Source organism: Genypterus blacodes, unplaced genomic scaffold (genome assembly GCF_046128005.1).
Source record: "Genypterus blacodes isolate CSIRO-AG114 ecotype Tasmania unplaced genomic scaffold, CSIRO-AGI_Gbla_v1 ptg000044l_1, whole genome shotgun sequence".
NCBI classification, from domain to species: Eukaryota; Metazoa; Chordata; class Actinopteri; order Ophidiiformes; family Ophidiidae; genus Genypterus; species Genypterus blacodes.
The window spans coordinates 7,278,062-7,303,188 of record NW_027466857.1 but is presented as its reverse complement, the minus strand read 5'-3'; the positions used below and the strand labels follow the sequence as shown (position 1 = coordinate 7,303,188).

Genomic DNA, 25,127 nt, shown 5'->3' with positions numbered 1-25,127 from the left:
TAATTACATGACTGAAGGTGAGATGTTTTTGTGAACGTGACGCCTCGGTAGGTGGAGTTTGGTGGTTGGTGGGTTTTTTCTGCGCCTTCTTCAGCCTCTTCAACCAATCTCACAGGTTTGTACCTCAACACTGACGGCCTCATCTCGGCATCTTACTTAACAAGCACTCAGTAAAATGTGTTGGTGTTCTGGCTGGGTTGAGTATCTGAAAAATGAGGAAAAGTAGAGTTTATTGTGGGCGTGCAAGCTTGCGCGAACAGTGAGCGCGATTGGAAGTGAATTACAAGACACAGACGACGATGAGGTTTGAAAAAGAGGTTTGTTGCCTTACTTGAAAGTTGCTGTTGCAGCTGCCTGACCAGAGCTGCAGTCTGCTGCTGCTGCTGAGTCTGCTGCATACCCTGTCGCGGGAACTGAAATACACACCAGACGTCACTCTTAAAGCGTATCTCCATTTTTTTCTGCCTCCACTTGCAACCTCTATTGCGTTTATCTCAGTATGACCAGAATCGGCTTGTGTTAACGTAGGAGGCTGTGACGTTCACGTTGGGACGTACCATGGGTTGCTGTGGGGGCAGCGGCTGCATACCCAGGCCCTGGTTCTGTGCCTGGGCCGGTGGCGGCACCGTTGACACCTGCTGCTGCTGCTGTTGTTGTTGTTGTTGTTGCTGCTGCTGCTGAACTTGCTGTTGAGGTGGAACCTGCTGAGGCTGGACCTGTTGCTGCTGTTGTTGTTGTTGTTGTTGCTGTTGTTGCTGCTGCTGCTGCTGCTGCTGCTGCTGCTGTTGTTGCTGCTGCTGCTGCTGCTGCTGCTGCTGCTGTTGTTGTTGTTGTTGTTGTTGTTGTTGCTGAACCTGTTGGGCCTGCTGCTGCAGTTGTGGATACACACAAAGAGGTAAAGACAAGTAATTAAAAAATAATCAATAATATAATATATAAACATTTTGTAAAGTAATGAAATTGGCGTCGTATTGATCATTTAGAGTTCCGCATTTCGCATCCAAACATAAGCAAGGCGCAGGATAAATCAATGTGTTGAGGTGACGTACTCGAAGTGCTTGTTGTCTGAGGTACTGCTGCTGTGCTTGTTGTTGCTGCTGCTGTTGCTGCTGCTGCTGTTCTGCTAGCATCTGATTGGGCCTCATGCCTGGATGGACCCCCTGGCCTGCCATATGGCTAAGACCATGCATGATAGGATTCTGTTGGATGGGCTGGTGAGCAAACCTGAGGTTTACAGGACAGGAAGAGGGGAAATCAGGGGCAAGCAATCATGAATTACAATTAAGCCAACACAAAGCGTTATGGGCAAGAAATGTGTACAATCATGTCAAACAAGAGCTTATCAAAGTTCTATTGAGCATTACAATATAAAATGCACCAAACAGAATCCTTCCTTGAAAGAAAATGCTTACCTCGGTGTGTTCTGCATGTTGTGTGTGTAACCAGGGGCCTGCTGGTGAACATAGCCACTGGGCCTCTGTTGCATTTGCCTAAGAGGATCCACCACAGCCGGGTTGGCTCCAGGATGGGCACCCTGGAAGTTTTGGTTTCCATACGAGGAAGGAACTATACCACCACCTTGGGGTGGATGCGGCTGCATCCCCATGTGTGATCCATACGAGGTATAGCCCTGAGATATGTTCTGAATAAAGACAATATTGATTAAGCTGAGCAAAACAGTACAAGGGCATGACTATCAGATGACGTGCATTTCTTAATAAAACAAAAGCCAGGCTTTTTACCTGAGACGTCTGCATTGAAGAATATGGTTGGTTGGGTGTCATTTGTCTCATCTGCTGCCCTAATATGCTCTGATTCTGAAATTAAAAGCAAAGAGCATAGGAAAGAGCATTGACTCACTACGCACCAAAAAGATTGAACGATTCTGAGACATGTTCTGATTCTGCTCATTAGCTTTTGGTCAAGTCTACTTGATTAGAGAGATAGAGAGAGACATTCCAGTGACTCACTCACCAGTCTGACCTGTAGCTGCTGGCGTAGTATCTGGCCCTGGGGTATGCTCGGCTGGGGCTTGTAACCCATTGGGTATTGCTTGTCCATTCCCATCATCCCAGGCATGTTCCCCTGCATGCCTGGCATCATGCCCTGGTAGGTGGGCCGCGTAGGCATCATTTTGTTCATCTGCGGGTTCCGGGCAGGTCTGTATGGAGGGTCTAAACCGGGGCCTCCTGTGGAAAGGCCAAGACTTAAAATCTCATCTGAAACCGGTACAATGTTTAAAGATATTTCACAATCAACCAAACAAAGAACCTTTGGGTATTAGTGATGAGTGGATATCATGAGAGGATAAGCTGGGGACTGACCTGGAGGTAGAGGTTGGTTCTGTGGGTAGATGCCCATAGGTTGTTGGACGTAGCCTATCCTGCTAAATGCATGGTTTTGCATCAGTTCAGGTGGCATGTTCGCCCCAAAGGGTGCTGGTGCACGGTTCACATAGTCCTGGTGAGAAAAAGACAAAAATAACATAACTACCTTTAAAAAGTGATACTAGTGATTTATTTATTATTATCTATTTCAACTATATTCATAATTGTCTTTGAAATCATACCAATTCATACTCATGAGCTCTTTGGAACATAACTGACCTCAGTCTTGGTAGAAGGAGTTTTCTTTTTCTTGGTTTTCTTCTTGTTAGTATCAGCGGGCACGGCGGGCACATTCTTCTCTGGCTTCACTGCTTCCATCATCTTCTTTTCTGGTTCCTGGGAGACGGGCGTCAGTGGCTCCTCCTCTTCAGGGGGCAGGGGCAGGGGTTCCAGGTAATAACTACGAGGTTTAGGCTTCAGGTGGGTGTGGTACAGCAGGAAGCGTTGCTGCTCCTCAAATTTGGTGACCTTCCTGTCTACGCGCACTGTACCAAACCAGCCCCAGGAGAGAGGGGCGGAGTGTTTCAGACCCTCAAACACATCCCAGGGGGAGATCTTCTGTTTGGTTGACACTTGAAGGCCCTGTTGGATCAAACACATACAAGACTCTTATTTGACTGGACAATGCGAGTGAGTTTTAAGTATAACCTGATGTAAGCGTTAAATATGCTCTTACCTCCTTCTCAAAGCCAGCAATCTTGTTACCCTTGGTGTCTATTAGAGAGCCCTGAGGCTCACAGGTGATGACATCACGGGTCTGTTTGGGCAGTGGTAGCAGCTGGCGAACCTTTTCCAAACTTTCGGACTGACGGTCACCAAGCTCTTTCTGTAGAAATAAATGTACCAAAGGGAATGTACATTTCTCTAATGTCCTTCACATGCATATTCTTTAAAATGACTAATTATTAATTAAAAAGTGATATTTGATATATTTGAAGCTTGATATTTTACAATTTCTATTTTATAAGTAGTACTCATGTAATTTCCTTTCAAGTTATGCATCTTGTTTATTGATGATACTATTCACATTTCAACTATAAAAAGCTGAGCAGTGATTCCTCCGCTCCAGGTGAGATACTGTCGGTGTGTTGTTCTTACCCTGAGCTTCTTGACCAGGTTCATATACGCCCTCTTATTCTCCTCCATGCTGCCCTGAGAGATGCTGGACATATCAGCAGCCAGTGTGCCATTAATAAGCACACTCAACATGTCCAGCACTGTAGTGAAGAGCTCACTGATTGAAAGACACACACACACAACAAATCAGTCAATGGCAGGTTGATGTGATAACTGGGTCAGGTTCTTCCTTTTAGTTAAAACTCACTTATTGGACTGCATGTCCACAGTGCCACTGCTGATAATGTCAAGGAGGAGCACTGCCCATTCTGTCGTCTGCTGAGTGCTGCGCTGCACTGTATCAAACATTCCACCCACCTTGTTAATGGGAGGAAAAAAACAACAGGAGCAAAAGTCAATTTCCTCACAATCTTCAAAACATTAAACACTTAACAACATGTCATGTTGCTTTTAGAACATGTTTGATCGAATCCAACAGGCTAGCCATTAAATGATGCATTTTCTTTAAATGAGTTTATTAATTAAATGAGTCAGTATTTATTAGTTATAGGTTCCCTTTCTATGTGGATGCTGGTGAGGGGGATCAAGCAGAACTCACAAGATTCAGTCGTAGTTTCAGAGCCTCATGCATCATTTGCTTGGCCTTGCAGTCATCCTGGTACTGGTCTTCCCGCCAGTTGGTGACAATTTGCTGGACTTGGCTGTAGAGGGAGGTGAGGAGGCCTTCACGCTGCTCATCCTGCCCCTTCAAACATGTCAGCACCAAGGACAGGAAAGGCTGCTGACTCAGCAGAGACATACTGGGAATACAGACGGAGACACGAGACGTAAGAGATTGCTTTTCAAGTCAAAAACAAAATGGAAAATGCTCATCCTGCCATATGTGCGTGCTTAACAAAAGATTTTCAACTTGGATTTGGCCTTCTCTGTTGTGACAAAAAACAAAGTCCAGTCTGGATTTACCTTTTCTGTTTCTGACGGTCCCTCTCCTTACGCGAGGACGAGCCCAGGTGCTGTCCTTTCTCCAGCTCCTCTCCTGCAGCCTTTAACACGTGGCCCTGAACTGAGGTGGGCAGCTTGGCGATCAACGGAGCCACAAGCCACACACCTGACCGCTCTGATGAGCTGGAGAGTATCGAGCAAACAGAAATATTATGTTTTCAACAACAATGCAACCACACAGGAAAATGCATAGAGTGTAATATATCACTCTATCAGTTGTCAATATATTATGTTTCGTCAAACGTTTTTTTTTTTATGAAGTGGTAGAAAATAAGCCCTAAGAGGAAGCATAATGAAAACACACCTTAAAATAGGCTTTATCTTGCTTGTTGAGGTGGCGTTGTTGGATGCAGAGCCACCTTGGACAGCTGCTCCGTTCCCTGAGGGGTTACTGGAGTTCATCTCAGCAGATTTTTGAAACACCTCAATGGTGGCCTTGGCTATGTTCTCTAACAGAGAGTACAGCTCCTGTGCAGGAACCAATCAGGAACCAAGAAAAAACAGTTTGACAGTAAACCTTTGTATTTGCCGTACACATTATATTGCTATGCACTTTAATAATATTAATAGAATAATAGATGAAACTTACATTGTTGGTGCTCTGCTTGATCATCAGCTGCAGCTCCAGGGACGACTGTCTCATTGTCCATTGGTCCATGTTCTACAACAGGGAATCCATTACTGTAAGACCCATATTTCATTTCCTTATATACACTACTATTAGCTGTATGAGTCCTGTTATGAGAAAACATAGCTCATGCATGTTTCTCAGTGCCAGCAGAGGGCAGCAACACCTCACAGTTCCTGTACAAAAACCTCAACAGTTGATCTCAATGCCAAAGCTACACCACTGGCTTGTAACGCCTAGGAGCATGAAAGTTTGTGTTCTTAAAGCTCAAAAACGGAACGTTAAAACATCATGTGAGCTTGTGTGTAGTCTGAACCTGTAGGATGCGTTTGATGCGTTGCCTCTGGGGGTTGTCACCGTCGTCAGTGTCCAACTGGCGGTGAGGGTAGCAAATAAGCTGCAGCAGGCGCTGGGCCTGAATGTTAACCAGGACTGGGTCCTGGAGGGCACTGCTGTCCTCAGACAGCGATTTCAGGCAGCGCTCTCCGACCCACTCCTGCAGGACAGAGGAGTGTGATTAAACACAATGAGCCAGGAATGAAATTCGCCAGCAAATTACACTTCTTACCAGGAGGAATTGGGTTAGAGTCCTGTTTTTAGTAATAGGACTCTAGTGATGCTGTAGCCTAAATAATGTATACAGATGAGTCACGGAAAACAAGCCTAACTAAAGCTAGGATGTGACGAAAACGTGGAGGGGACAGGGCATCAGTGTTCCTCTCACAGGAATAGAAATATACACTTTATACGAAGAAAATTAGCATGAAGTCTCCTGAGACCTGAGAACATATCCGGCCATCTGGACTACTTTCAAATATGCTTCTGGCGTTGAAAAAGTATTTGATGCAAATGACGTTCTGCTGAAAAAAGATCCGATTGCATCTTCATCATGGAAGCAGGGCGTAAAAGTGGCATGGATAATATCAGCGAAAAAAAAACATGATCCAAAAATGTGCAGTTAGTATAAGGCTCCTAACAGGCAAGATAACGCTCCATATTAATAGGAAGTATGCACTCACGACTCTGAGCTGTGTCACACATCCCAAGTGCCTCCATTTATAACATTTTCCACTCAATGTGTGCGCTGCGGTAGTTGATTTCATTGCTTTCATATCCTTCATCTCATTTCAATTCATCTCCTCACCTGCTGGCAGATGGTCTTCAGGACGTACTTTGCATATACATCCAAGCTTGCCGTTTCTATGGAGACATTGCGACCCTCAGATATGTCATCGAGGCCAGCAGGGTGTGACAGTCCCGAGCCTCTTAGATCTGCGTCGCCTAAAACGACACGGAGAGACCAGTAAAGCCTAATGGCAAATTCTAGCACGAGGATTATGACCCAGTAATATCACAATAAGAAGCAACTGACTGACGGATTGAGTCGTTTTCAATTTGTGGGCTTTTACTTCACTTGGTTGGACTCCATCCTCAACATGGACTCAACTGATTTACTGTGAAAATGGGTAAATATTCAGAGGTGACTGAACTGCACAAATTCTTACCCAGCATAAAGACTGCCTTGAGAACAGCAAACACTGCTCCAACGACAATGCTGTTCTGAGAAGCAGCAAGAAGGTGGCGATCACAAGACGACCGGATACCCACTGAGGATTTATCTGCACAAATTCAGAACAACAGAATAAGACAAACATCACACAATATACAATTAAGACAGTAAACAGTAATGTCTGAAAAGGTTTCTGGATGTTTACTACCTGACTTTGCACCATCTTGGGGCACGGGGTTCCGCTGGGGCGTCTTGAAAAGGTGCAACAGAATCCTGCAGGTGAGTCTTGCCCCTGGCTCGGAGTCTTGCTCACTACAGGCTGAAGATACATTTGAACAAGCACACAAACAATAAGTCTCCATAAACCGTGACATCAAAGTTGCACATCTAAATTTAAACCTTGTCCTACATACAATCAAGTGGCCCCTTTCATTGTTGATGTGAAAGAGGGAGAAAGAACAAAGCATTTTGCCACAAGCAAGTGCTGCTGGCATTTGGTTTGTACAGTGGTGTAATAAAAAAGGAGCCAAACCCCACACAGCAGCGTGGCTGAATGGGGCTTTGTGGGGCTGGGAAGCTGAAACAGATTATCAGTGGGGTGTGAGAGACGCTTCTCCGGCCAACACACAAAGCACATCCAGGATTCATGGACCCAGCTCAAATATGCTCCCTTTCCTCTCCTCCGATAGAAGTCCTGCATTATACAGCTTGGTATTCCTTCCTACAAGCCAAACTGCAATGTACTGCTCACTCATTTAGAGAATGGCTAATGGCTGTGAAATTATGTTCCAAACAGGGCTGGCACTGACAAAACACTGGTGCAGCGGTATGATAATATTAAACCTGAAATGTGTGAATTTGTTGACAGTAAGCCCGCTTAAAAGGTTAAATAAGTTACAGAGCTACAGATGTATATCATTTGTTTTCAGGTTGAGACTGATTAACCTTACCAGCATTGAGGAGGGAGGGAATGGCCACACACCGAACCAGGTCTTCGAGGAGTAGGCACTGTCTAGCAATTAGAATGGCTACGAAGGTTGCCAGGGAATCATGGAAGGACAAATCGCTAACCTGAGGCACACAGCCAAGAGAAATTGATGTTGAAATTGAATAATGTTACATGAGGCAGTACAGAAATAACAAAACAACAAAATATCATAATTCATAAGGCTTCTTTTACATGCAGGTAGGCAAGATAGAAGATATCTGAGTGACATTATCATGAGCAACGTACAAAGTACAACAGAAAAGCTTCAACTAGTTTCAGAAACAGATAAGGGCTCAGAGAAAAGTACTTGAGAGAGGAGAGGAGACAGGAAGAACAGGAGAAGCTCTAGATAAAGAGATGTTTAACCGCAACTTACATCTACATTACACAGCAAGTCATTGAAGCCACAGTTTCCATTGTTAGAGGAGCAGCACAGAGCCTTGAGGATGCCTAACCACTCTGCACTCAGAGAGCGACAATATGCCGTCAGCTCTGCACACAGGATCCCAATGTCGTTCACCCTGAAAGCACATGAGACAATGAGGATCAAACAATACGGAACTAGCAGTATGAGGCATTCAATGCTTCTAATAGCTCATTGAGGAGAACATTTTATAATATACCACATAAAAAATAAACCAACACACCTCTCGGGGTCTCTGTGGTCCACACAGACATCCATGAGCACGTTACAGACAAAGCTGTAGCGATTGGCTGGGCTGTCATTGAGAATCTTGCCCACCATGGAGTGGTTAAAGTTGTGGGCCGAAGGGTTGGCGATGGCCTCCATCATGAACACAGGGTCCCACAGCATGTTGGAGTCTGACGGGTCAATGTTGCAGTAGATGGAGTTCTTCACTTTGGAGCAGAACTCACTGAGTGTGAAAATGGAGGAGAGTATTACTCGACATATTCCCAATCCCAACGAAAGACAATTAGAATAACTCTAGACAATTTGATATGGACACCGGGACTATTCACTTTCCAACAGAAACATTTCTACCTGAAGATCTCTCCAAACTTGCTCTTGAGGTGACTACAGAAGGTGTAGAGGTCATACAGGTAGGCCAGGATGCATCGCTCGGCAGAGGAACAGTCTGCTGGATTCACACCCGATTTCACCACAATGCGCAACCTGAAAACACAAATACGCTGGCATCAAGAACAACATCCTCACATATTAAGGAAAGGGTTGTGTAATGAGCATTATGAGCTTATTCAGTGTGGAAGATTTATATGAGCTCAATGTTTCCTTTCAATTACTTAACAATGGAGCCCTAACAGTTATGAAACAATATATAAATGACAAATGTGAACCACTACATGGCGTAAGGGGAGAAGTATTAGAGGGAGACCAAAATGTTGATTGAAGACAATGTAGTAGTCTTTGTTGTATACATTTTGTCATCTCAGAGACAGTATTGTATTGCGTCACTTTGTTTTGTTGTAAAATCTGTTTAGTGGAATCGTTTGTCGCAGTTATGGGGACAGAATGGGTCACAATTTTATCAAACATAAAGCGACAAAGTGGTGCGATAAGACACGGGGGCGATGCCTAATAATGTAGCAAATAAACACAAAGTGCTCTTTGGAGACGTACCAATCGAAAACCTGCGCCGTCTGCTCGGGGTTGAGAATGAGGCAGGAGTGGTACCTCCTCAGCACGGCAACGATACACAGACACAGGCTGGTGGTGTAGCTGCCCACCAGGCTGGACGACTTCAGCAGCAGCTCAGCTTCCACCAGACTCAACTCATTCAGGAGCTGCAGAATACACACGGACAATGCAGCTTTCACAACAATAGCTCTTTTTGAAACTATCTGAAAGGTGAGAGACGGATAGTTAGAAGTATGAAATAACACTTCATATCATCCTTAATGGTGAAGAGGTCCATACCTGAATAGCAAAATCTATGAGGCCACTAATGTTGAGTGAATACTCCATGAGATCAAAGATGAACTGGATGTGCTGGACAAGAGGCAGGTGGTAGGACATCCCTAAGGCAAAGCTGTTGATCTGTTCCAGCACATTTCTGGACACCTGCGCACAAAAGACACCAGAAACATACATGTGATTAAAATAAACAGCAATCACGATTCTGGCCTTGGCTCCAGCTCTGGGCGGCAGAGCTCCAACACAGCCAGAATACATTTATAATGAGCAGACATGTGCATCAATGCCAAAATATTCTGCCTATTTTGTCAGCAACTGGAACGCTTTTGTTGGTGGACAGATGGAGGGAAAACAATCATAAGGTCACTTAAAGGCCACATTTTAATAGCTTCTGCAACAATTACAAAGTTTGCACCATTCAATGTCATGAAACTGGCTCCGAAAACCCTTTTGCTCTTTTCTAAAGGAACTGAGATAACTGATTAAATGATGGGTTTCGCATTATCTTAAGTGCTCGTGGAATAAAACACCATATAAAACTATACAGGCGTTTGTTCGTGGGTTTAATTACCAACCTCCAACAAACGTATAACTAAGGACAGGGAATATCTATAGTTTCAGTTTTTCAAAGAAGCATGCACACACTGTCGTGGTGCAATTATCTTAAGCGGGGATCTGGTAATGAGTGCAAACTGACAAATTGTAGCTATTACTGAGAAATGTGGATAAATACTGTCCAGCTGTCTTTTCCCTGGTACAGCTAGTTATGTTTATTATCCATTTAGAAGTTGTAGGAGAGACATGAGTTCGCAATCAAAATCTATTTGTAGTCAAATGAGTCACTCTGGGTGGCAGCATTCAACATCTCCACTCCCCAATTATCCCATTCCTGCACACTGAGAACAAGGGTACACAAGAATAAAGCTGTACGGTCCAACCTGGGAAGTGACCTGGTGCTGGTCAAAGTGGGAGAGGTGCTGAAATTTGGAGAAGATATCTTCTGCGGTGGGAAAGGCCTCCGGCTTATTCCTCTTCCTCTTCTGTCCTTCCTCCCCTCCTTAATGAACAGAAAATAAGAAGGGGATCAGTACCTCATAACTGGTCAGAGGTATTTTTCCAGTCTGCTGAGCGGGCCAGCCGTGAAATCGAGTAAAGCCAGTGGTCCGTTATCTTGTCAGGGGCAGACTCATTCGATCTGAAGCTTGAGTGGAAAAGACACCGCTTTAAAGGCTCCCAACAGGAAAGGGAAGCAGTTTTTTTCCATTTAAGAGAAACACAATTGAGCTTTAAAGGTCGCCAGCAGCTCACAGAAACGTCCTAAGGTGACACAAAACACTTCAATCTGTGTAATTATAACTTTGAAAAGCTTAAATCATCTTAATAAGGTCACACGCATCCGAGATAAAATGGCTAGGAACAGATGAGAGCTATTAGCATAGAAATTGGGTGGAAAGAACATTAAGTGATGCAACCCCCTAGGGTCGATAAAGACAGGGGAAAAAAATGTGTTGTTTTAGGAAGGGCAGAAGAAAGAAGTGAGAAAAGGGAATACAAATGAATACGATTCAACAAGGAAGAGTTATTAGGAAGATAACAGCAGAAATGGCCACAGTGGGAAAGCGGCTATTAAGCCTGCGTGCAAACATTATTTCACAAACATGAAAGTGTGATAAAATTCCTGCATTCCTGCTGTTTGGCAAAACATTATCTCTCTTATATAATATACATGGATTATTCTACACTCAGAGGGGTAAAAACATCCCGCCAATACCTGGGCGGTGTGTGAGAACTTCAAAGGCGCGTTACTGACTCCCTTTGAATCGCTACACCAAGTGAAATGTAATCTGAAACAGCAGCTGGCTGGCAGGCGGACGTCATGCGTGCAGGTGAGGCGACGTTCGTAGGAAAATGTACGACGTCAAGCTGCCAGTCAAACGCGGGTAAATTGGAGCACCGTGGTTACCTGTCTCTTCCGTGCTTTTGCGGTTGAGCACCTTCAAGATGTCTTTGGTTATTTTCTTGATGGTGTGTCGCGCCTCGTCTCTCAGCTTGCCGACGCCATACAGCACCACTAACCGCTGGTTGCACTCGTGGCTGGCACTCTCCTCCTGTGTGTCATAACAACAAAAGAACAGAAGGAGCAGTTACCTATGACAGTTAAAAGGGATCAAGGATAAGACCAGACATATTGTCCAATTTCCTCTTAGTTATATCGTTTATAATTAGTATTTTGAGTTACCTGGCCAGGGCCAGGGTGTGATGGAGCTGAAAGCCACCATAACTAATCTGGGTAGTTCATGGGTTCACCATATTGGTATCCACACTTGATTTAACTGCTTGATTCAACAATAACTAAGGCAAAGTTTCCACATCAAATCTAACATATTTAGAAATATCCACCACAAAAGAGAAAGTTTGCTAAGTCATCACAAACTGCTTGGCTCTTTCCAACTGTTCCTTTCATTGTTTCATCTTTAATTGGTTCAAGTGCTCAATTGTAAACAGTAGGCAGCAAAATTCTGGGTACAGCTCTTGGCAAGGCATTTGATTTGTGACTGACAGGTCTGTTGGCTGAAGTTTTCACCACAAAAATTACAAGCCATTTAGTGATAAAATGATATTTATATGCAGTGTGCACTGCCATGACTCAATACAAAACCAACTGCGCTTGGTAAACAAGATTAATTCAGTGTGGGAAACAGTGGAGACATTGTCAGAATTTGGCAGGGATTGTCTGTTACCATTAAGTGTATTAGAAGATGAGAGAACACACACACACACACACACACACACACACACACACACACACACACACACACACACACACACACACACACACACACACACACACACACACACACACACACACACACACACACACACACACACACACACACACACACACACACACACACACACACACACACCTGGCTATAAACTCTGGGCAAACATGTACTGTAACATCAAACAGCTTGTTGGCATTGCTAAATAAACATGTCTATCTTCTCCAATCTGTCCCAAGTAGCACACTCTCCCAGTAGTGCCATTTACAGGAGCGTTACGTTTAAATCTTATGTAAATTCATGTTTTGACAACTTTCAACAACATAACATTAAACAAACTGTACCTAAAGTTCCTAGCTGGGATAAAGTTTACTGGTTTTATACCTATCCAGATTTCATAAATCTGTTGAAGGTATTTTTGGATTCGGGAAAAAAAAATAATTACAATTATTTTTCTTTAACTTTTACCTTCTGGAGTGTATGCAGGCTTACCTGAGGAATAGGGAAGTGAGTAGCATACTGAATGTGGCGAGGTTGCTCATACAGTTGTGGGAAGGCCGGGTCCATGCCTTTGTCTTTACACGCCGCCTTGCTGTCCTGCTCTGGAGTGGGCTTCTCAGGCGAGGGGCTCCCCTTCGACTCGCAGTGCATAGGTGGAGAGAACATCTGCAAGGCAAACGGAGGCTGAAATGACTCAAAGCCATGGAGACGCCATGAAAAGCACAGGAATTTAGGAGAGCAGCGGTGCATACTTAAAGACATGCACCATAACATAAAGTGTTAAAAACTGCATTCACCTCGTCAAAATTAGCACTGGAGTTGTGATCGATTTCCATAGACTCCGACAGACCGGTGTCCTGTTGAACAAAGAATGACCTCCTGTTAGCCTTAACAATCATGCTGTTACATTGTTCTTTTCCACATATGACTCATTCCCCTCCACAACACCAACAACAGATGCCTCCAACATGCCTCCATCTTGACACTGCTGCCCGCGTCCTGCTCCTTGCGCTCTGATTCATCGGAGGGTTCGTCGCTGGGGGAACGGGGGCGGGGCAGGTGGGAGTCCGAAGCCAGATCCCCTCGGGATATGAGCGTGCACATGTAGATGTTGTGGGAGAAGACGTCGTGACGGATGAGCTCACAGAAGAGTAAGACCAGGTTGGAGAACTCCACTCTTTCGTTCTCGTTCCCAGGCTCCGCTACAGAGGAAACGCATTCAATTAAATAATGTCTAAATCTATTTTGAAAAAGTGTTTATACTATCGACGAATCTGCCTCCATCTAAACATGGTGGAGAGATCAGTTTATCTTGTGTATAACAGACAAAACAGTTACAGCAATACAAGTTACAGCAAAAACAAACATTCACGTTTCTGTTGTATATGAAATTAGAACAAATATGTATCATCTATTGTAAATTAATATAATTTTCCTTCATAATAACATCCAATAAATGGTAAAAATCACAGAAGTGACCCGAGAGGAATCTAGCCACAGTTAAGACAACCAAACAGGAAACAGACTCACTCAGCGTAGGGGCCTGAGTATCAAGGAACTGTAGCAGCACATCCTGAAACACTGGTAGCGTGGCTGCAGAGAGGGAACCTGATGACACGGAGCCTTTCTCATCCATCACCTCTGACTCGCCGCACCTCTGCAAACACACATCACACACGTATACAGCGCGCACCAGCATGAACAACACAGAGCAAACACACTGAGGGCTGAAAGTGAAACACAAGCTTCCACTTATTTGAATAGTTTGGGTTCACTGCAAGAATTTGGAATTACGCTTCTCAAGTATTTCAAACGCTCTAGCGCATTGGTGGGTCCCTGGGGTCATCACAGAGGCAGTGATTTATGCAGCGTAAGAGCAAAGTGGGTGTAAGAACACTGAACAAACTGGAGACAAAGTGAGAACAAAGAGCACAGGGACCTAGGAGGTTATAAGTTGGTTGCTTCTACCATTTAGTGGTGCCAAAATTAGATGAACAGCCAAGTGTGTGGAATTTTTTCATGATTAAAGCAATGAGGGTGTGTGGATCTGCTGGCTAGAGTTGTGTCAGGCACGGCAGTAGTTGCTGTAGTAGCTGAGATAGATGAAGTACTACTATAAAACACTTCGATTTGTCTGGAGAAGTGAAAGGCAATAAGAAATAGGCCGGGAACCTACACACCACATTGAAGTCCATCACTTGAGTAATGTGTGCAGCAGTAAGGTGGGGTAGCTGACTGGGTGTCTCTTACCTCTGCTTCTATCTCAGCCTGTCTCTTCTCCAGCAGCTTGGCCACCACCATGGCCCTGTGTCTTCCAGAACGCTTGCAGCACACGGCCCATTCGCAAAGCAGGGTCACCACCGCATCGTCATCCGGCGACATCTGGGGACAAGAGCGCGTCTCGTGAGACAACGTGGCAAACACGGAGCCGCGCCTCATTTTAGAATAAGATTATAAACAATTACCTCGTGACCGTCTTTAGTCTGGCCTGACCCGAATATTCGATTGTACAAGGAGTCCAGTGAGTTGCTAAAGTCAGACCTCTCAAAGCTGTGGTTGTCTAAAACTTCCAGGGTGTGGAGGACCCTTCCGATGGTGAAGCCTGGGAGCACAAAATCATATCAAGATCCTGTTGTCCTCAAACAAACCTGTTCTCAAAGAGCTGTTAAGAAGTGTCTGCTACAGATCAATAGTTTCCAAACCTGCTGTGGTTTCCTGGCACTTATCAAAGGACCACCTGAACTCTACCGCTTGCCCTCGCTCTTTCACCTGCTCCTCGATCTCCCTCAGCTTCGAGCGCACCTGTGGTGGAGATGAGGTGAAAAATATAACCTCACAATGTGCCAAACGACAAATACAAAAAGTATGTGCATAAAAGAGAAAAGAATTGTACCCTCGTGGATGGCAGTACCTGCTGTGTAAAGGCAGTGTTACCCCCTGGCATTGGTAAGCTGGACGGAGCGATAGGCAGGAGGTCCAGAGGGGAGCCAGTTTTGTTTCTGCTGTCTGTTAGAGAGTAATGCCACACCAGAGCACTGGGACAGCACAAGACTATGCTCTGCAGTAACAATCACAAAAACACAGACAAAAGGGGGAAACAAGACTAGAATTAATGAATCAGACATTCAACATCTGTCAAAACTGTCTCAAGTCAATCCATTTATCACAGCATAGATTAAAACCTCTCACACAGACTCGTATCTTATATATCTTCTAGTCAGTGATCTCAATAACCTGTACTCAAGGAATGAACCAATCAGCTTGTGCGTTACCTGTAACATGCAGCTTAGACCAAACACCAACGGCCTGTGCTGTGGGCAGATGTAGAAGTCTGTAAATGGCGTCTGGGGTTGGTTCCCCCCCGTCGGCTGGGAGGTTGGTGTGGTGGGCAGGGCGTTCCCTGGCTGTGTCAAGATGCCGTGAGACGGATGCCCTCCCGTGCCAGGTCCAAGGCTGCCGTCACTTAGCAACAGGTTGAGCCGGCGTGTGCAGAAGTAAGCCAGCCTCCGGGACAAGTAAGCGGACTGCACAAATTCCCCCGAGTACTGTGGGACGGGCAGAGAATCACAGCGTTACCCATTTCTGTTAATATCAGGGAAGCTTTGCAAGCAGAAACAAAATGAAAGGCCATGGACACCACAGGCCAGTGTCGGTGAAGGTCACTGCCAAAGTAGCGTAGAGGAAAGCACACAAATGCTCCGGTTAAAGTCTGTCATTGTAGTGAGAAACTTCCAAGTATAAATGTAAGGCCAGGTTTGCACTGTGCGCTGCAAATAAGCAGTACACTGGTAGGCATTTGCATCTTCAAATAGAAAATACAAAAGCATGTTCTGCATAAACAAGTACCTGAAACATAAACACTTTTATGTATCAAGCAGTGAGTGTCTCTCTTTACCTCTGTTCCTCTCCATCTACCAAGTGCTCAACTCTAATGAAAGTTAACTGATTTCAACATGAAATCTAGCACATTTATATGTCCTGACTTCAAGCAAAAGGTGGCTACTGTTCCCAGAAATTACATTTACACTCTTTAGTGGACACTTTAAGTTGACTATCCACTGTGGCCTGTAGATTCCCTACATGAAGCCTCCACAGGCTACAGCAGTTTGCCAGCTTCAAAAGAGCACAATCTATCTTCCTGTCAGTGCAGAAGCCTTGCAACAGTCACTGCTATAAGTAAGCAGGGTTTTCCTTTGTAAAGATGGAGACTTTTTCTATGTAAACCGAATCACTATCGCCAAAAAAAGTGCTTTCCAGTATAAATCTACTAGTTCTCATTTTAGTACAGTACCCTGTTTATTGCATCACATCAATCTGGAAAATTAAATACTATATTCACTATGAGTGAGGGCCGAAACATGAATCATCTCTGGTTGACACCGGAACATAGAAAACACTTTCAATGTCACTCAACAGCAGAAAAAATGATGGTGACAATCGAAGAGGTCATCGTTTTACTCATATTATGATAACATGAGCTGCTTTAGCGCACTCAATCTCTCAGCATCAAACGCGGCAGAATACTGATGGAACATGACTCCTCAACAATGTTGATGAGGAAGGCCGAGGGGGAGCTACAATGACGCGAGTGGAAACATTTAAGACATTTGGATTATGTTGTAATAATAAGAATATATTCTCGTTTAGCTGCAGTCACTGCTGTTCAAAGACTGCTTTGAACTGCAGTAAAAAAAGATGGAGAGTATATTTTCATTTGTTATTCAATAAACTTGCGGCGAGTTTACTTTCCCCCGGAGCCTTCATGGACAGCTGGCACAGTCCAGCAGAAAGAAAAAGGCACATTAGTTGTCCTTATCAGTATTCCGTGAAATGGTAGGTGGCAGAGAGAATATAGAACTTAACATTGAGAAATTTTGAAGTTTGCATTATTCACCAGAAATATTAGGCAAAAAAGAGATCTGTTTATCCGTCCGTTAGGTGCAAAGAGACATAAAAGGGGAAAAGCAGCCTTATGAAGAAACCGCAGCATGGTGCCGATAAGAGATGCATCACAGTGCTTTGATGATTTGCTGCATGGCTTTGGGCCCTTCATACAGCATGAAAGGACCCACTGTTGCACGGGCATTTTACGAGACTGGCTGTTACATTGAGAGTCCTTATTTCTGTTAGTAGCCAGAAAAGTGTTGCGACTAGTTATTAAGTGAAGTTGATGGCTGTTTCATTGATTGTGTCTGTGGTTTGCCAAGAACTCATGAGGGCCCTGAAAAAACGACTTTGTTTTATGTCCACTGGCAGTGAATGGGCAGAGATTTTGTGTAAATTCGGGGGACATTGGACTTTCAGGTGCAGATTAAGGCACCGCCAGATGCAGGAAGTTACTTTTTCCAAATTTAAAAAGGAACTCACCCAATTGTCTTTATGAACAAATAGCGATTCATCATTGCCTTCCTCAAGCATTCCCTGTGTCCACGTTAATAGGGCGATATCACAGTAGGATAGGTACGGAAATTTTGAGAATGTTCATGTTTATATTTACAAGAGGGTAAAATGGATACCAGCTGCCGGTAGGAAAATTCTAGGATAGCACAACAAACCCCTATCCCAAAAACTCCTGCTTGGCCCTTTACAACATGCTGGCCCAAACAGCCCGCATGCACATTCTTACTGCCAGATTTTTGCTGATGGCACTGCAGCACCAGGAGAGGCCAAATGGCGGGAGATGGCAACAGTTTGGAGCCAGGACAGCTGTCATCGCTAAGAGCAACCCGAAGCCGCTATGGCAGTGGAATATGACTTCAAGTCATTCTCTCTGACATCATGGGGTTCTCATGCGCCGGTAGGATACACTGATGCAGCGAATACAGGGAACATCCGATACATTCTCTCCCCCCCCCCCCCCAACCTCACAAACAGCACTACCGCAAACAGAGACATCAAGTCAGCGGAGTGGAAGCGGCACGTGGAAGGTGACAACAACCTTCTAGAGTCAAGGCAGCTGTCTGCTGGAAGAGCAACACCGGTTGCACGCAACACAAGGCACAACCTCCTTTTTTTTCCCAAACACCAACAAGGACACGTACTATGGCAAGACGCCATAGTTAGGAGGAGTCTTAGGTGCAGTACTTAAGTAAAGACCATTTACTTAAGTGCTGCACTTAAGTTCAATTCTACGATAGTTGTACTTTACTTGATAGCTTTATCCTCATGCTACTTTCTACAACATTTCAGAAGGAAATATTGAACTTTTGACTCCACTACATTTACCCGACAGCTTTAGTGACAACTTTCAATCCTCAAAGAGATTATGAGATATGTTTTGTTTCTTGTGACATAGTATTTTTTTAGTGTGGTCTTAGTACTTTTAGAGAGGCTCTGAATACTTTTTCAACCACTGATAGAGCGTTAGAGCATTGGTGTCATTTACCAGGTGCCAATATCAGTGGAGGGAACAGTACATTTCTTGCATTTCTTTATTCTCAACAACTACATTGATTGTGATATTTGTGGCTTGATTTCGCGTATAAACAGCTTTTTGTGATTAACAACTTTGGATTTTTTGATTTTACAGCAGGCTGTTAACATTTTATTGCTAGACCGGATATGTATTGCAGATATCCGTACTTCAATTCTTTCATGTCCAAATGAACACTTCAGATTTGCAGTACGGCCAGTCTAGCTGTCAAATGTAAAAACAGACGGCTGTAATAACTAAGGATTTTTAGATCTCTTAAATTTAGTTTTGACTAGTACAACGTTGTAGCTATCTTGAAATACAATGTTATTGCGGATATCTGTAATTACCATTCGGACAAGTGAATACAAATATGATATTACAGATAGACGTGTGGTTTGATTACATGTAAAAACTCAGAGAAGAAGATATATAACAGTCATTTTTAGAATTTTTATTTTTTACAAAAGTGTAAACAAAATACAAACACTACAAAACGCAAAGAAGAAGCCTCCATGCACTCACGAGCCGGAGGTTTTGCCAGCATGTCTGCCACAAACATACCAAAGTCATGGAGCCCCAGCAGGTGAGGGATGAGATTTTCTTTTCCGGTATGTTTTGGGAGACAACAGGACACTTGTGGCTTGTGAAGAGGATGTGCTCAGTGATGAAGTAGTTGCTGAAGGGGGTTGCGGTGTTGGGAGTCACTGGTGGCGGTGATGGAGTGGAGCTCCTTAGGGAAGTGGAGAGGCCTTGTGTATCACCACTGTTCATTGTTTCCAGGGGCAGCGTCCCTGTGTCACTGCCTTCTGCCTGCAATGCGGTAATAACAGTTTGTCAGCCATGTGAGGTCCATGCAGATACTATCGCAAAAGGTCATTATGTCTGGCTGAAGTCATTTAGGACAGCAACGTTTGTACCTGTAACCTTAGTTTTGCAAATGTGTACATTCGAGTTTGTCTCCGCTTTGTTGACTAGTAGGCTCGCCCAATGTGAAAATCCATTTTGCGAGTCTGTCCATTCAGACAAAGGCTTGCACGCTCACTTTTACAAGGTTACAAAAATTACGGACAAAATACATAGTGCTTCTCTAATGTACAGGTTTGCAAAACTACCAGTACAGATCCAAACTTAAATGTAAAACTTTGCTAAATTACGTCTACAGTTAGCCCAAACAAACAAATAAACAAATAACATAATCACAAATAACAAAATTGATTGACATTACCTGCAAGAGAGCGTTGTCTGTGTCCTGGTGTTTCACGAAATCAGGCAGCCAGCCCAAGAGGGAAACAATGGGTGGATGTTTGTTATCCAGCGGATGCGCAGTTGGTGCCGCTGTAGCAGAGTAGATGCGCTCAAGACCGCACACTCATAACAAATGCTAAGTACGCGCAAACCCTCTGATGATGAAATCTAAGTCACGCACACCCTCACGGACGCGGAAAGTATAACATCGGCTTAACTTGGAAAGGGTATTTCCAACTTGTCCTGCTCAGAAAATGATCGGATGTATACACAAGTAAATAAGTAACATAGTGAGGGATTGTTGCGTGGTTTATTCTCTGACACAAATGCATACACAGTGGTGCACAGACTTGGTTAACAGACACACGTCAAAATAAACACGATATTACTTGTATGACATTTAATTTTGAGATTCTGTTGGTCCCTCAAAATGCAACTGGTATGCTTTATACTTAACTTATCGCTGCTCTTCAGTGCTGCATTTCCTTTTACGCAATGAACTGCCGAGGGAGGGTGAGGCACAGACAGATGGCATGAGATGCTCGGTGTGGGTGGCCGGGGTGAGGGGGGTAGGGGGGCAGAGGAGGGAACAGGATGAAGGGATGGAGGAAAGGAAAGATGTAAAAGAGGTGAACAGCTGGTGGCAGAGTCATCTGACAAGTTGCTGACCAAATTGGAAGCGGCTGAGGTGCAGATTGTCTACAGTTGTAAGCTTTGCTTTCGGCCTGTGTAGTCCGGCGTCTTCAACCTATTAAAACAAGGATTCTGATTAACTTCAGGTCCACAAATAAAGAGCTGTATACACGGAATAATTGAGTCATTTCGTAAATAAGAGTACGCTTAACTGTTTCATCATTGTCTAATCCGTACTTTCATGAAATGTTTTAGTTTTTCAAATGATAGTTCAATAATAACTCAGCAAATAACAGCAGAAATATGTAAAGAACAAGACATGCTATTTCCTGGAACACCACATGAGCTATCAAAGAAATAACTGACAACAAAGCAGAACACAGACTGTATTGCTAGAAATGCTTTTTTGTGTTTATTAACGAAACTTAAAGTCTTTACCTCAACTTGAAGAGCAGCGTCCGTCTCTTGATGTTCAACAAACTGGGACAGCCATTCAAATTCTGAGACGATCAGTGAGACCAGTTTGCTTCAACCTGGGCGGTCACTGCTTCCCTGAGCAAACTGTGGCCTTTAAAAAGGTCCTGCACGTTTCCTCCTTTTTTTTTTGGACAAAACCCGGATCTGACCTGATAATAGGCGCCGTCTCCTTTTAACATTGAGGTCCTCATAATCCCACAAAGCTGAGTCATACAGGACAGATGTTCACTATAAACAAACACACGCTTTGCTTTGCATGTTTCAACATTGAATGGCAAATTATTTGGTTGTTTGATTTCACATCACTCGGGACAAAACCTAACAAAAGTTAACTCTGGTGCTTCATCTTTTGATACAACCAAAGCTTCAAAGAAAGCCATCATGCATACGCACAATTTAAGTCCAGTACAAACCCGGCCCTACTGTCGGATTAATTGAACTATTGGGAAGGACTATTTGATTCTGTGCGTGTTTCCGTCAAAAACCAAATCTGCCAGGGTACGACGGTAGGTGGTGTGAAGAGTTGATGAAGTGAATGAACCGTGATGTGTACCTGTAGTAAAAGGGGCAGAAGAAGTCTGAGGAGCTCGTCTTCGCCTGGCCGGACCTTCTCGAAACACTCCAGCACCCACGTTAGGAACTCGTGTCTGTCTAGCATTCCATCCTGTGTGCGTGCAGAGAAAGAAGGTGTGATCTTTGGAACAGCTGTGTGAACACAGTCTGGATTCATTCATTAAATTCCCAATTACACGTAGAAGAAATGAGCTTGATTCTTCGAGCTCTAACTGTACAGCAGCACGTTAATAGAAACAAAAACAGGAGGGGTGACATACACACACATCAGGTATGCAGATGTATACCGCTGAGAGTGAACTGACCTGAAACATGAACATGGCCAGCTTCTCATTATATTCCCACTGCTTCATGGCCGTCTCCACATCAGGAGGTGTGGCAGGGAGGGGGGAGCTACAGCCTTGGCTGGGAAACTGCCTGTAAAACTCAGCCACCTTCTGAAGCTGCTCCCACAGGTACTTAGTAATGATTTGGGTCCATTCTACACAAACAAAATGCATTTCTCAGCCAATAAGCACGGTAATGACTATAATCGACTAAATTCATGTTCCACTGAAGGTTATATTCTTCTTTACTACAACAATTACTAACAAAGACAAAAAGACTGTGTTGCTTGCTTACCTATACAGGGATCTATCACATGCCTCTTCTTGACTTTAGTTTCTGTTATGGCTGCATGATACGCACAGGTCATCTTGATCATCCATGCAGAGCGCATGACAGGAACTGAATACTTGGCCAAGTATCCAAAAACTTCTTCCTTTTTGCTAAATATTGGGACCTTTGACAAAGGACATTGCACTTGTGTAAGTCTTGCTCCAGCCAACAATACAAGACAACAATATTTCTGCAAAAACAACAAACGACAGCAATAAAACCAAAGATAAAACTACCTTTTTTGCCAGCTGCGTTAGGGGTTTAGTCCCCGCTAAATCCGTGAACCAGTTATTGATGGAGCTCTGTGACCTTGCTGTGACAAGCCAGAAGTTATCTTTCTGGTTGACCTGTGGCTTACGCTTCCCCGTGTCTGGGAATGTGTTGTAACGCAGCTTTTCAGCAATGATGCTACTGAAATTTGAACTGATCTGTGAAACATTGGAGGGAAAACCAAAGGTCAAACACAACCACTCAACAAGTACCACGCCAAACAGAACCGGATTCCAGGTCTCTAGGTCTGTGACATTATCTTTTTTTGGAAGTCTGAGCATTTTTGCCGTTATTTGACATTTACTTGCGAGGTCCATACGCCTTACAATGGATCAGTAAAACCTGCTGTTCTTTCTTTAATTTGTATTTCCCTAACATTGTCCTGCATGTAAATTTCAGCCATATTCTTTTAGCGACTTCACATTATGAGGAGACAACATGCAAGCAAAGAACATACGTGAGAAGGCACCAGGAAGTTACTGAAGGGCAGAAATTCAAATCCAATGGAATCATTTCAGCGTAAAACGTCATAGGGAAATATTTTATGAGACCACATTGGTAAATTATTAACTAAACCCTTAACATCGTGTGGGGTAGCATTTATGGATCTGGAGTACAGGACCACTACCGCCGTGGGTAAACAAATGCCAAATATCGCCAAAAATGCTCACACTGACCTAATATGGATGCAACATTTTATTAAATCGCTGAAGCGTCTCTTGAAGCCGTTTGACTCATTTACCTTTGATGGATTGAAGTTGACATTTTTTGCACTGCCATGTTCATCACCAGACACAGCTGGCTGATTGTTGAACCCTTGCTTGACATTAAGTGCAGTCAATTCATCCTGAAACAAATCAGAGAGGGGAGGGGGGAGGGGGATTAATATAAATGCATATTGACAGATTATTTATATGATAAGCATGTATTTGGATTGCATCTTAAATGAGATGACAGGAGATATAGAAGAACAGGGCCTGGTTGAGTGTAATCCCTCTGAGTGGGTGTCATGGTGACTCCAGAAAGGTGGACACAGCTCGGATGGATTATGACGGTGTGGACATTTTAATGGACAATACCACCGCCGACAGTTTCCCCATTGACACCAACAAATCATCTTGAGTTAATAATAGATGAGGAGCAGAGAAAGCTACCAATTTCAGACAATTCAGATCGATTTAAAAGGTCGATGTGCAGGTTTAGCTCGTGTTAAATCGACCAAATTACGACGCTAACCAACGCTAAACAGTCAGTCACCACTATATGAGGTGCAGAAAAGCAAAACCTACAAAGGTAACGTTATGCATTCATTCTCCAAGAATAAAAGCAAAATGGTGGTTGCGATACCTTTACCAAACTAGGCAGTACCACCGGACCATGAGCTAACGAACTCTGGTGGCTATCGAACCAGTTGTTTGTCAAGTAAACTGCCGAGCTAGCTAACAAGCTGACAACTAGCTGCTGTTCATTGTTATTGCTAGGCCCGAACCGTCTAGCAGGCTAGCTAAAGAGGCTAGCTAACGTTAGCTGGCATAGATTCCGGGCTTGGAAATGCCTGATTAAAAGATAGATTCGTGGGGTTTCGTTGGGCATGAAGGGAAACATTACCTCTTTTTGTTTTGGATCCTGAGGATAAACGTCCGGCGGGCCAAGCCGGGGCCGCTTTAGTGGCCGGTGTTCGTAACTTAGGATCCCGAAAGCAGCCATCATCCAGCGGCATCACAACCAAGCTTTCCTCCAGTCCAGCAGCACCCTGAGGCCAGCGAGCAGCAACAACCACACTTCCGACACCGGTCCTTCAGAATAAAAGCGCCACACGAGCCTACTAACGGAATTACAAAACATTATGTTTGCCAAGGGAAGCAATTAATATGATTACGTGTGTGCCGTAGATCGATTGTATTTGTTTATTATTAAAAATACATATAACATCCATAAGGGATTTATCATAGTGGGAAAAAAAAGCTTTAATAGATTTCACTGGGTAAACTGAAGCCAACTCAAAAACACTTTAAAAAATAAATGATTAAAAACTACAAATATGTTCAGAAAGACACTGAGAATAAGGCACTGGTGCTAGGAAATGTATTGTACATATTCAATATAAAATGCAGATTATTTAGACAATGGACAGCTGATTACCATGAGCACACAAGTAGTGTATACATGTAGCTAATAAGCATATTATTACCTTTTAAAACGTATAGTGTAGTATCGTCATGATTTCCTGACAATTATTTACTGTCAGTTATTATTCTGTAGGCAGATGCAAAACCTAATGTTTCCAGCGGAACAAATGTGCATCACTTCAAAATAAAAGTCCTACATCTACAGCTTTCTTCTGTCATTGGAACAGTTTTTAAGGCGTGTCAGGAAAAATCTCATCGACGGAAGGATCTAAAAGAGTAGGGTAGAAATGTATGAAGGAAAAAAGGAAGGAGCTAAGGAACAGATGATGGGTGACCATTTGTAACTTAATGTTTAATCAATTAATTATAAGTGTTTTACCTAAAAGTCAGTCAGTTATCCGCCCTGTGAAAAGTTAAAATGACTCTTGTGATGATTACCCATCTATTCTGTGGAATTCT

General features: G+C 43.6%; 1 protein-coding gene across 5 annotated transcripts; it reads right to left on the bottom strand.

Moving 5' to 3' along the window:
* Nucleotides 1-40: 40 nt before the first annotated feature.
* med12 (mediator complex subunit 12) lies at nt 41-24,296 on the bottom strand. Of its 5 annotated transcripts, none has more exons than XM_076148932.1 (43): nt 24,148-24,296; nt 23,282-23,386; nt 22,506-22,697; nt 22,234-22,393; nt 21,918-22,093; nt 21,593-21,703; nt 15,542-15,814; nt 15,163-15,327; nt 14,972-15,071; nt 14,735-14,871; nt 14,520-14,651; nt 13,800-13,926; nt 13,242-13,471; nt 13,067-13,126; nt 12,762-12,935; nt 11,450-11,594; nt 10,425-10,543; nt 9,490-9,633; nt 9,193-9,356; nt 8,596-8,727; nt 8,240-8,467; nt 7,969-8,113; nt 7,555-7,675; nt 6,813-6,923; nt 6,600-6,713; nt 6,239-6,375; nt 5,411-5,590; nt 5,056-5,127; nt 4,771-4,934; nt 4,428-4,589; nt 4,063-4,264; nt 3,712-3,821; nt 3,486-3,621; nt 3,064-3,213; nt 2,607-2,969; nt 2,325-2,460; nt 1,975-2,189; nt 1,743-1,817; nt 1,413-1,642; nt 1,050-1,224; nt 558-869; nt 332-413; nt 41-205 (listed from the first exon to the last, which is right to left on the bottom strand). In XM_076148932.1, exons 1-43 carry the CDS (start codon nt 24,247-24,249, stop codon nt 168-170), a joined length of 6,606 nt encoding a protein of 2,201 aa, XP_076005047.1. In that variant the 5' UTR covers nt 24,250-24,296; the 3' UTR covers nt 41-167. The 5 variants fall into 5 exon arrangements, with proteins under 5 accessions (XP_076005047.1, XP_076005048.1, XP_076005049.1 ...); XM_076148933.1 differs by having other exon boundaries at nt 558-866; XM_076148934.1 differs by having other exon boundaries at nt 1,984-2,189.
* Nucleotides 24,297-25,127: the final 831 nt, after the last annotated feature.

Excerpts from the sequence above, each read along its gene's own strand:
- med12 (XM_076148932.1), bottom strand. The coding sequence starts at position 24,249 with ATGATGGCTGCTTTCGGGATCCTAAGTTACGAACACCGGCCACTAAAG. Across the intron at positions 13,472-13,799 it reads TACTCAGGCCCCTACGCTGA|CGGAGCCTGGGAACGAGAAC; the intron begins GTGAGTCTGTTT and ends TTTCCTCTGTAG. Across the intron at positions 870-1,049 it reads TCAGACAACAAGCACTTCGA|CAGCAGGCCCAACAGGTTCA; the intron begins GTACGTCACCTC and ends CCACAACTGCAG.